This window comes from Lynx rufus, unplaced genomic scaffold (assembly GCF_022079265.1).
Source record: "Lynx rufus isolate CCGP_SWC_20201006 ecotype Redwood Valley unplaced genomic scaffold, mLynRuf1.p SCAF_17, whole genome shotgun sequence".
In the NCBI taxonomy this organism is placed as follows: domain Eukaryota; kingdom Metazoa; phylum Chordata; class Mammalia; order Carnivora; family Felidae; genus Lynx; species Lynx rufus.
Window position 1 is genome coordinate 23,201,167 of NW_025814831.1, and position 12,938 is coordinate 23,214,104.

At 35.8% G+C, this 12,938-nt stretch overlaps 1 protein-coding gene across 1 annotated transcript in view; it reads left to right on the forward strand.

The window, feature by feature from the left end:
* CEP128 (centrosomal protein 128) overlaps nt 1-12,938 on the forward strand; it is a 382,564-nt gene that overhangs the window by 109,483 nt on the left and 260,143 nt on the right. Inside the window, exon 13 of the mRNA XM_047080283.1 lies at nt 9,390-9,740. Within this exon, the coding sequence (XP_046936239.1) occupies nt 9,390-9,740 (351 nt within the window). The remainder of the gene's footprint in view (nt 1-9,389; nt 9,741-12,938) is intronic.

The following is a 12,938-nucleotide window of genomic DNA, read 5'->3' on the forward strand; positions in this document are numbered from 1 at the left end:
CAAACCATGAGATCATGACCTGAGCTGAAATCAAGAGTTGGGTGCTTAACCAACTGAGCCACCCAGGTGCCCTGAAAGTTACTCTTCATGAACAGCCCTGGTGGCCCAGCCTGTGGCTCTTGCCCATGCTACCATTGGTCTTAAATGCCTGTCATTTGATCAGTGACCCAGTCTTTTCTGTTCTTGACACTTGAGTTTGCCCATTGTCTCCTTATTTTATGTGCCTTTCTTGATGAGTTCTTGCTGATCAGAGTAGTTTCTCTTGAATTTACTTGCTTAAATCCTATTTCTACTAGCCAGCACTGATGTCCCTTCCCTCCTGCTTGGCTGTATTTGTCCCAATCAGTATTTCCCATACAGTACTTTTCTTGGTCCCTCGGCAGGGTCATGAACATAGGAGGGGATACCTAGTCTATGCCTGATTTTGTTTTAACCAAGCCAACTCTATTCTGTGATTTTGTTTTTTAATTTCAGCTTCAGAAGTTTCCAGAAACATACATGCATCACATATTGTATAATTCCTATTCAGGATTTCCTCCTAGCTCAGGAACATGGTATCTTACTTAATTATTTAAGAGGTTGTTTGGCTAGTATCCAAGTTGGTAATATAGTTACTAACTATATGGAATCAATATTAGTTTTAATATTAGGGACCTGTGGCTAGTCTTTTTTTTTTTTTTCTTTTCTGCTGTAAACTACCTCCCTTATCTGGGATTGATTACTTTATCTCCTTGTCTCTCAATTTCTTTATCTCTAAAATATGGGCATTGAATCACATCTCTAATTTTTTTAAAAAAATTTTTATTTTAGAGAGTGTGTGAGTGGGAGGGAGGCAGAGAGAGAGAATCTTAAGCAGGCTCCATGCTGATCATGGAGCCCAACACGGGGTTTAATCTCATGACCCTGGGATCATGACCTGAGCCAAAATCAAGAGTCAGATGCTTAACTGACTGAGCCACCCAGGCACCACCACACTACTTTTTAAAATAGAATATCTCAGGGCGCCTGGGTGGCTCAGTTGGTTAAGTGTCCGACTTTAGCTCAGGTCACGATCTCGCGGTCTGTGAGTTCGAGCCTGCGTCGGGCTCTGGGCTGATGGCTCAGAGCCTGGAGCCTGCTTCCGATTCTGTGTCTCCCTCTCTCTCTGCCCCTCCCCCGTTCATGCTCTGTCTCTCTCTGTCTCAAAAATAAATAAACGTTAAAAAAAAAACATATAAGTGTTAAAATAGAATATCTCTTTTACATTTTCTGTTTTCGTTTTAATGCCTTATTCATTTGAGTACGCTGTCTGTTGTTTTCTTAAAATTTGAATACGACCACTGCAGCAATTAAAAAGGGAGCCATTGGCAGCCAAAGCCAGTTTCAAGGGGAGAGTTCTTTTCTCCCATCTTCTAAATGCATTGCTGTAATGCTAATGCATTCTTTTTTTTTTTTTTTTAATTCTTTTTTAAAATGTTTATTTTTGAGAGAAAGAGCAAGTGAGCATGCGTGTGCGTGCAAGCCGGGAGGGGCAGAGAATTCAAGCAGGCTCTGCGCTGTCAGCACAGAGCCTGTTAACAGGGCTCGAACTCATGAACTGTGAGATCATGACCTGGGCTGAATTCAAGAGTCTGACATGTAACTGACTGAGCCCCTGTAATGCATTCTTTAATACATTCTTTTCCTTTCTGTCTATTCTTTGGCCATTTTAATACAAGGACGAAAAGAGTTAACACAGTAGTTAACATAGTTTCCTTAGGCCTGCTTCCAAAATAGGCCCTTGTTTGGCATCTGGGAGCCTTAATGATGATCAAGTTAGAAACTTTCCTTGATGAGTGTAGCTCATGGTGCCTAGACCTTTTGTACAAAGAATATGGTTTATGCTGAACACTTGCTTTCTTTCTGGGAGTCTGGAATTTTGGTATATACCAGGCAGATGGTACGTAAGTGACTAGTTGTAATTAGAACTTGGGGAACTGAGTCTCTAGTGAGCTTCCTTGGTAGATAGTACTTCATACATGTCGGAGTTCATTGCTGGAAGAATTGAGTACACTCTGTGTGACTACTGAGACAGGACTCTTGGAAGCCTGTGCCTGGTCTCCACTGGTTTATGCCCCACATTGTTTTCTCTTTGCTGATTTTGCCGTGTATCTTTTCACTCTCATAAATCTTAGCATAAGTACGACTATATACTGAATCCAGTGACTCCTTCAAGTTCTCGCCAAACCTGAGACTCTCAACACAACTACTCATTAACATGTTTTCCTACCTGAAGAAAGAGAAACAGGAAAAGACATTAAATGTATGTTTTAGATTAAGTTGGAGCTTTTAAGCTTTATAAACCTTTGGTAACGTACTGTGAAAGGGATCAGGACATACCACCCCAACATATGCCACTTTGGTATATTGATTACTTTGAGCTGAAGGCACTTGAGAAATAGTAGATGCAGGAAGGGTACTCTGAGCTCTTTTTCTACCTAAAAAGAAGATACCCTGAGGTAGATACCTCAAGAATCCCCTGAGGAAGATACCCTCCCTCTACCAGGAAGAGAAGAACATTTTTTATCATTGGAAACTGGGAGCTGATTCCAAAATGGATCTGAACAGACAAACCTAAAATAACCCTGATCTTCCGTTAGTTTCCACCATGTATTTCCTAGTCACTTGTCCACAGTTTACTGACCCCTAGAAGCTCATTAGATCCCTTTTCCTTTTTCTTGTCATAAATTAGAATTTATAAATTCAAATGAATTAAAAAAGGCTTAGAAACTCTTGGTCCTAACCACTTTTTTGGGTCTTCATGTTTCCAACAAAGGCTCTTAGGTATATGTATAAATATTAAATAAAATTTGTGTGCTTTTCTTCTGCTAATCCGTCTTATGTTGGTTTAATTCTCAGGACCAGCTACAGAACCTAAAAGGTTCCCTTTAGGAACCAAAAAGTCTTCTCTACCAAAAAACTGGAAGGAATTCTTGGGAAAAAGAACATTTCTATGTTTTTGGATTACGTTTGTCTTTGACAGTACTTATGTAGTGATAAATAATAGACTTGATTAAGTGATATGAAATTTAACCACCGTGCTCTAGTGGCTGAGATAATTTCATATAATTTAATTGTAAAAAGTTCTTTAGGATGGAAGAGGCTTCCAGGAATGTATGATAGTATTAACAGAATTGAAAATCATTCTAATGGAATAAATAAAATTGCTTTTCATTTAGCATTTCATGTAGTACATAGGAAGATACTAATATTTAGTATATGAAAACATTTATTTGTGGGTTAATGATGTGTTTGTTTACTTGTGTGCGCTATGTATATGTGTGTGTGCTAAGGATTGTTATGAGGGTTCTGTAATATAATCTCTTGATTGTTGGGGGAAGAAATGTATATTACAACTAGATAATTATGATTGGTTATTTGAGGAAGAGGGATTAAAAAAAAGTCAAAATAGTGGCTGAGTAGAACCTGCCAAGGAATGAATATAGGAAGGAATTCTATGACAGGTTTTACCTGAAGTGTAACACAGATAGACTGTTGGGAGCAAATCAGTAGCAACAGTTTCCAGACTCAGGGCAGTTAGAGGCAGTGTTCATCCAGTTCAAATTCAAACCTACTTTCCCATCAGTAGTGAGAACTACAATTCCTCAGGATTAGAACCTCATCCTTTTCTGTTTATTTATACTAACATACCCAATCAATACCGTGATGTTTTCAAATACTCTTCTCAGTGAAATATTGTATGTAATATGTTAATATGAAAGTGTATAATTTTTAAAATGTGAGAACAAAGGAATTTATGTGCTGAAGCTCTGGGCTTACGTATATTAATCATGTGCCTATTCTTGTTCTGTAATTGCAGAAGAATAAATAGTGTTGAACTAATTTTCCTCCTGGGTTCAAAAGCTTGCTGGAGAAATTTGAAAAATTTGTATACTTGAGTCCATTATAAATTTGAGGCTCACTGTGACCTTATTTCTGTTTGTTAGCTTTTAAACATTTATCTCTTGTTCATTTTCTCTTCTTTTCCTATAGCAGTTATTTCAGACTTTCTCACTATTTAAATATACAATTCCATTCCCATTTTTATACTCTCTCAGCAGAGAAAGTCTTTACTGCCATTTTATTAGCAGGACCACCTTTTTGTTAGGAGTTGGGCATCAAATAAATTCAGTTTTTTTGACATACTAAAATTAAGATGTCTGTGGGATTCCCAAATGTAGCCTGTCATTACGTAGTTAGGTATTTAAAGGCCTGGAGTTTATCAGTCTGGCTCCTGAACTAGAAATCACTTATATTTCTGTCTACCTACATACTTACTTATTAGAGATATTTTATAGATAGGATGGTGCTTAATACTAGAACCCTATAGCATTATCTGTATTTAAAGGCTAAATGTAGAAGAGACCCAGGAAAGGAGATTATTAAAGAACAGGAAGAAAAAGAACTAGTAAAGAGCAGTATTATGAAAGTCAGGGAAGAAGAGAGACGTAAAAATCAGAAGGGGCAATTGACAGTGTCACATAGGAAACTAGGATAGATTGTTAAAGAGTTTGTTGTGTTTGGCTATAGGTGATCTTTGGGCGTCTTGATGAGAGTTATTTTAATTGTATGGTAGGGATGGAACCGAGATCCAATGAATGGAGAAATGAATTAGGAATAAAATTGTGAAGTGTCAGGTGTGGACTGCTCTTTCTAGGAGTTTGGCTTAATAGAAGAGTGTAGGGTGCTGGTTAGATCATGTTGGATTGATAAAGGTTTTGTTTGCTTCATTAAAAAATAATATTGTGATTTTATTTTCTTATTCAAGTATAATTAACACACTGTGCTACATTAGTTTCAGCTATACAACACAATGACTTAACAATTTCACACATCTTTCAGGGCTCATCAAGATATAACCCCATCCCCTCTTCTGTGACAACAGCTAGTTAATTTTTTTTTTTCTGTTTAAGAGTCTATTTTTTCTATTGAAGAGTCTATCTATTTTTGTCTGTCTCTTTTTTATTTGTGCATTTGTTTCTTAAATTTTGCATATGAGTGAAATAATATATTTGTCTTTCTCTGACTTATTTCACTTACCTTTATACTTTCTAGGTCCATCCATGTTGTTGCAAATGGCAAGATTTTTTTGTTTTTTACATTGGAATAGTATTCCAGTGTGGTGTGTGTGTGTGTGTGTGTGTATCACCTCTTTATCCATTCATCTATGAGTGGGTACTTGGGTTGCTTCCATATCTTGGCTATTGTGAATAATGCTGCAATAAACATAGGGGTATATGCATCTCTTTGGATCAGTGTTTTCATTTTCTTTAGGTAAATGCCGAGTAGTGGAATTACTGATCAGATGGTAATTCTAGTTGTAATTTTTTGAGGAACCTCTATACTGTTTCCCCACAGTAGCTGTTCCAGTTTGCATTCCCTCCAACAGTGCATGGAGGTTCCTTTCCCACCCCCCCCACATCCTCACCAACACTTGTAATTTCTTGTGTTTTTGATTTTAGCCATTCTAACAGGTATAAAGTGATATCTCAATATGGTTTTAACTTGCATTTCCCTGATGATTAATGATGTTGAGCATTTTTTATGTGTATGTTGGCCATCTGTAAGTCTTCTTTGGAAAAAGATCTGTTCAGGTTCTCTATTTTTTATTTGGATTATTGGTTTTTTTTGGTATTGAGTTGTGTAAGTTCTTCATGTAGTTTGGATATAAACTCCTTATATGATATATCATTTTTAAATATCTTCTACATGTTGGTAGGTTGCCTTTTTGTTTTCTTGATAGTTTCCTTTACTGTACAAAAGCTTTTTATTTAGGTGCAGTTCCAATAATTTAATTTTGCTTTTGTTTTCCTTGCCAAAGGACATATTTAGAAAAATTGTTTCTATGGCCATTGTCAAAGAAATTACTGCCTATGTTTTCTTTTAGGAGTTATGGTTTCAGGTCTCATGTTTAGGTCTGTAATCTATTTTGAGATTATTTTTAGGTATGGTGTAAGAAAGTGGTCCAGGTTCATTCTTTTGCATGTAGCTGTGTAGTATTTCCAGCATTGTTTGTTAAAGAGACTGACTTTTCCTATTGTATATTCTTGCCTTCTTTTTCATAGATTAATTGACTTTAAAAGCATGGGTTTATTTATGGATTCTTGATTCACACTGATCTTTGTGTCTACACTTGATCTTAGCCAAAAGGCCGAGAAGCGATTGATCTTTGTGTCTATTTCTGTGCCAGTACCATACTGCTATGATAACTATAGCTTTGTAGTATACTGAAATCTGGGATTGTGATACCTCCAGCTTTGTTCTTTTTTTTCAAGATTGCTTTGGCTATTTGGAGTCTTTTATGGTTCCATACAAATTTTAGGATTATTTTTTCTAACTCTGTGAAAAATGTTTTTGGTATTTTGATTGGGATTGCATTAAAAGGGTAGATTGCTTTGGGTAGTAGGGACCAATCCATGAACATGGAATACCTTTCCATTTGTTTGTATCATCTTCAATTTGCTTCATTAAAAAAAAAAAATTACTGTGATTTTTAAAGATGGGAATAGTAGAGAATAATGATCCAAGAGGAAAAGAGAGGTTCAATACAAGGAAGAGAAGGCATAATTGTTGTAGTGAAGCCCTTGATGGAAGTGGAAGGAAATTACAAAGATAGGCTAATTTATTTAAGAAGGATTCCTTTTCCCCAGAGGCTGGAGAGGAGGACAGATTAGCCATTGGTAAGTTTTACAATAATACATTAAGGAAATTTGGGTGATGTCCTGCCTAATGGCCTCAATTTTATTTCTTAAGGAGGAGCTATGCTACATACTAAAAGTGAGTGAAAAGATGGTAGGTCTGAGACAGGACATTTTAGATGGGCCACATGTGGATTGGAAAGCAGCATGCAGTAGAATTTCTGGGCATTGAGGAGTTGCCTGTCCATGTGCCATCACATCAACTAATACTCCTGTGTGATTTTCCTTAGAGGACTCAGTAACTGGATATAGGAAACAGGAAATTTGTCAATTCCCCAAGAGCTGACGATTTTGCCATTCAAGTTTTGTTTTAAATAGGAGTTTGAAACATGAACAACAGAGTGGCTAAAGTGAAAATTAAGGAAATTAGGTCAAAGAACTTGGATTTAAAGCCAGCAAACGAAATATCAAGGCGTGGTCATCTTCCTGACAATGAGGAGCAGATGTATCACAAGAAAAGGAGTGAGGGAGCTGGGCAGATTGGTAGATAAAGCCTAAGGCCTAAGGGGTAGGAAGGAGGGGGAGGATGGGGTAGTGGGAAGGAGAGGGAGTACTTGGACATACCTCTTACTTCAAAGGTGGCAGTTCTGAAAAAAGATAACTCGCTAAGATAGGACTGTGGGAGTAGGTGACAAAGAGGCATGGAATTAGGGTCATCTGAGAATCTGTCCTCTTAGCAAAGAGTTGGAAACATGGCCTCTGGAGTCAGACAATCTGGGTCTGAATCCTGTTCCCTCACATATTAGGTATGTGACCTAGGGCAAGTTCCAAGTGTTGGTTACTCATCACTAAAATCAAGATAATAATAGTGGGATTGAATGAGATCATTCTTATAAAGCATTTGCTTAGTCCTTTGTATAACTCAAGTGCTCAATAAACTTCAATAGTAGTAATAATAATAATAATTACTATTATTGCTGGTTCCTCATTTAGATCTCAGCTCCTATGTCACCTCCTGAGAGAGAACCCTCTCCAGCCAGGCTGTAAGATACAGGCCTCTTCAAGTAACCACCCATCATTTTAGTATCTAGCATTATCTATTCTTGTAATCTAGTTGTTAGTGTGAATAGCTCCCCAATTTAGATTAAGCCAGGTCTTATTAACCATTTGGTAAACTATGTGCTAACACATAGGAAGGGTACCCAGTCTCCGAAGCGTTGGTTGGGGGAAAAAAAAATACTAGTACCTCTCTCTGCTGATGGAGAAATCACATGAATACTGCTTGTTGATAAAGTCGATTTCTAGCTTCATGGTAAAACTTTTAGATAAGGGCAAAGGGTAAACAGCCAGCATCATGGTTTTCTGATTTCATTTTAGAATTTTCCACACAAACTTGTGCATAGTTCTCAATTTACTGTTTTGGTTGGGTAGATAAAGGAATGACTCCTCTCTTCCAGACTGCACTGAATTTAGCAAACTGAGCAAATGCAAACCTGTTGCTTGGAAAATGAAGCTTATTTTAAGACATTATTTTTATTTTTTTGCCAGAATGTCAAACCATGACTTTAATCATGAGAGAAATTGTATTTAACTTTATTTGAGCCACAGTTCAAATATAATGGAATCTGGAACTGAACATTATGCTGTTAGAGTCAGAGGAAGCTGGTAAATATTTCCAGTCTTCATTTGTAGGCACCTTACAACAATGTAGATGATATTTATTGTTTGTCCTAGTGTCATCTTAGTCTCCTGGACACATGGTCTTTTCAGGTTATCTTTGTCACCCCCAGTATTTAGAAAGTAAGGCTCAGGAGGAGCAGCTTATGGGATACATTATTTCTGAATTTGTCACTCCTTTCCAAAGCTTTATAAGATTGAAGATGGAAACATTCTTTTATTTGTATAAAATGTTATATAAAAGCAGTGCCTTCTCATTTTTGAAGTTAAAAATAGATCTTCACCAATTCTTCCCAAATTAAAAATAGGTATGAATCATGATGATTTAGTGCAATTTCCAAATGTATGGTTGACCACTTCTGTTTTAGGGAAACTAGATTTTAAGAGTTCAGGTTTGCTTTTCTTGATTATTACGTATTCCAAGTAAATTTAAGTTTGTTTAAATATCTGTCCCACAGTGATTCATATAAGCTTGAGATAAGTTCAGCAACTTGTAAGGTTAGACTTAGCTGGAAATAACCTATCTATAAACACTTTGAGAGCCTTTTAAATAGACTTTCAAGTATAGTATTATCTATACTGATGTTTGTATCATCAATGCACATTTTTATTATAGATTTTTATTTTATTGTAACATTTTATGTGCTGCCAGAAAGTGAAATATTATGTATGATTGCTATGATAGTCTGACAATTGTAAAATATTGATCTTTTTTCCAGTTGGACAAAGCAAGAGAGTTTACAAAAGTAATGCACATTGTTTTTCTCATCAACAAGGCCTTCTATTTCAGTGACAGTCAATTGGAAAATACATATCTTCCCTTTTTGGATAATGAAATAGTGTAAAAAAGGAAACTATTCCTATAAAAAATTATTCCCAACTAATGTTCTTATAAAATACACAGAAGGGGACTCATATTTTCTAGACTGATTACTAGTGAAATTTAATACAGATGATTCCCACTTCAGTGACATTAGAGATTCTTGTTTGATGATATGTTATGCATCCAATTTTGACAAGAACATGTTCCTAATACTTCACATGCTTTATTCCCAGAATTTAACACGTGAATTGGAGAACAGGGAAAAGGAGCAACTACAGATGTTGGATCAACTTAAGGAGATCCAGAATCACTTTGAGACTTGTGAGGCCAAACATAAGCGCGCTGACCTTCAGATCTCAGAGCTGACTCACCATGCTGAGGATGCCACCAAACAGGCCGAGCAGTACCTTCTCGAGTTCCAGCAGTCAGAGGCCCTGAGACAGGCAGCGGAGAAGAGGAGAGAAGAGCTGAAGACGAAAGCTCAGGAGTCCATTAGACAGTGGAAGCTTAAGCATAAGAAAATAGAGCGAGCACTGGAGAAGCAGTCTGAAACCCTTGAGCAACTGACAGACAAGAATAATCAGGTATAAAAGCCAAATTCCCAATGGGTGATTTTTTCTGTGACCAACCATTCATTCATCCATCCTTTGAACAAACACTTGAATGCCATGCTGTTCATATAGTCTATCAAGATGTCCTTGAGAGAGAGTCTTTATGTCTTGGCTATTTCAAGGTAAAAAGTAACTTAGTTTTTTTAACTTCTTAAAGCCTTTTTCATAGTTTAACATTCTGTAGATTTTTAGAGTTTGGCCCTTAAAAGAGATCCACCTCCTCCCCCATCTCCCAGTTTAGCTTTTAGTCCCCTAAGTTGAAATTGTTCTTTAATATTCAAATGGAAAAAGAGTAGTGAAATCTTCCATAACATCACTTGACTTTTTCCCCCAGTGTATGAATTTTAGAATCTCATCTTGTTATGTATTTCAATTTAAGTATTAGTTGGAAAGAGACATTTAAAGATGTGGTAGTTACTACTGGACCATTTTTTTGGCAGTAACTACAATGGGTTTAATTAAATGAGTGATGTTCACAGTCTCACTGAGTAGTGTTATCAGGTCGCAAGCCTCTTTAAAACTCGGCTTTTGTGCCTTTTTGATAGCAACAAAAAGCATTTCCCTGATCCATGTGTGCATTTCACATCATCTTTTCTCTTGTATAATCAGTTAGTTTAAATGGATTTTATGCTCCTATGTTGATTCTCAACTCTATATTTGGGTTGAATTAAACCAAGATGTTTATAATATGATCAGGAAAGTCAGGATTGACTTTTATCCATGTGTATTCTTGGTTTATCATTTCTCCTTTGTCATTTGTCACTTGTCAAGAATTCTGAACATTCCAGAAGAATAATCATTTGGATAAGTTGACTTTGTTTCAAAAGAAAACAAACTGTGGGGCAATTATATTTATAAAATCAATTGTCAGCCCTTAAGAGTGACAGATGCTTATTTCAGATGAGCTGGCATGGAGAAGATGCTTTACCATTTAGATACGAATGTCTCAGATATAAGATGGAGGAAGTGATCACCTTGGGCTCACTGTGGAGGGCTTTTCAATTTAACCCATCTGACACATACTGGGTGACTGGTTGCCCTGAGGTAAAGCAGTTCTAAAGCTTTCAGACTTGAATCTGAACTGATTTGATCCCAGGAAATTGCTCTACCTTGATTATTCTGTTGTCAGTCTGGTCTGGTAACTGGTTCAGTGAGCATGACTGTAGGGGAGGCAGCTAGAAAGAAGGGGGGGGGGTGAGAGGGGTAGACTGATTGAGAAGTGTCTGGGGATTTTACTTAATTAGAGGAAATTTAGAAGAGTCCATGTCATCAGACGGTATCCTAATCCACAATGCAGAGTTTTCTAGATGGAATTTTTTTAGAATATTCACAATTGTTAAACAGTTATTTCCCAGAATGCTTCTGATATAATTATTTTTATCACTTAGCATTGCTAATGATAAGCAAAGAAGTAGTTTTAAAGTGATTGCCACAGTTAGGGTAGTATCACAATTATCACAGCAGGCTTTGTAATTTTCACTTTAAAAGCCTTAAAAATTAATGCAGCATGTTGGAGTTAGAGCAATGGTTAATCAAAGAAGAAAGGGTAACATATTTCACTGCAAATTCAAGTGTCCGGTAAATCCATGATGTGGAAATACACTGTAAATAATTTCAGAAAAAAAGCATGTATATTTTTATGTCTTAGTGAATAATACCCCTAAGGAGTATTTAATACTTAATAAAATCACAAAGCCACCCTAAGGCATTAGTTATACAGCCTATTCCTTTTTTGTTTTGTTTTGTTTTCTTTTTTGGATTAATTATTTTCAAAAAGTGACTCCAGGGTATATTTGGAAGTATGTATTAAAATAAAAATAATACTGATTTACAAATAAAACACATTATGTTTTACAGAATAAATTAATTGCTTACTAAGTAACTTTGTTGAGCCATTTTCCATGCTTAAATGATGCAATTTTTTGTGTTTTCTAAATACTTCTGTGTCTACTTCTCTCTTTTTCCAGCATAATTTATTTTCTGCTTTAAGATTTGCCACTTAAAAATGTAGTAGAAGGCTAAAGGGTTTTATTCTCCTAAAAATTGCACTGATTTCTTTTTTTCTTTTTCACATTTTTGGAATTTTGGTAAGATTATCAGATACATATTCTATTATAGAACTACTTCATTATTGAATGATATGAAATACCAAACAAAAAGCAAAGCATTGCAGAAAAAAACCAGGGAGATCAGATTGTATACTTTCCTTGAAAGAAAATGGCATGGATGTTGACATTAGGGAATCATGATGTTCTTTAAGAATATGTAGATGAACACATATTGGAAGACCTAAAATTCTGTAGATACAAATAAACTAATCATTAGTTGTGATTCTTGTGTCTTTATATTTTTTATTTTTTATGCATTTTGTCATTATCTTTTTTAAAGTGTTGTTTGAAGTTATTGGTTCTTGAATGTGCTTTGAAAATGATAAAGGAAAAAAATGTTGAACTTGGATTCTGATCATAATGTATGCTTTTCTGAATATTTCCAAATTTATATAACTTTTTAGGTTGTTTGTTTTGCTTGCTGAGTTGGCAGAATAATTGGTTTGGCCCTTAATATTGAGCTTTTTACTTGATAATATTTGACTTCAAGAATCTTAAATTGCCATCTTTTCCTTTTGTGTATTGCCTTCATGCTGAGGAGAAAAAGAGTGTATGTAATATATACTGTCTTTTAAAAGCTGAGTTTTTTAATTTAAAGGTTGAAAAGTAAGAAGGATCAGTGATAAAGTACATTTTAAATATGTACCAGTTCTATCACATGCAATTTTAGAAAGGCTCATGTACTGATATATTAGAATAATCCAGCAGTCTGTCTGCATGTACCCTCAAATGCAGAAAAATAACTTTTTTTTCTTTCAAAAATTTCTGTCTACCTTTTAGTTAATTCAAACAAATAAACAGACACAACTTGCATGGACAACTTTGTGGTCAGGCTTTTGAGGAGTTGGTTCCTGTTCTTATTAAGGTTTTAGACAGTATCATTCTTCTGGCTTCACACAGCCATTTTCAGTCCTTCTTTCACAATCTTCTCTTATAGCTTTTCGTCTTTGGAAGCAGGGTTTGTTTGGTTAGAACATTCTCTTCTCATTGATCCTGACTGCTGCTTATTTTCCATTACGCCTCCACATTTCTCAAAGATTTTTACACCTGGCTTCCCCTCAGC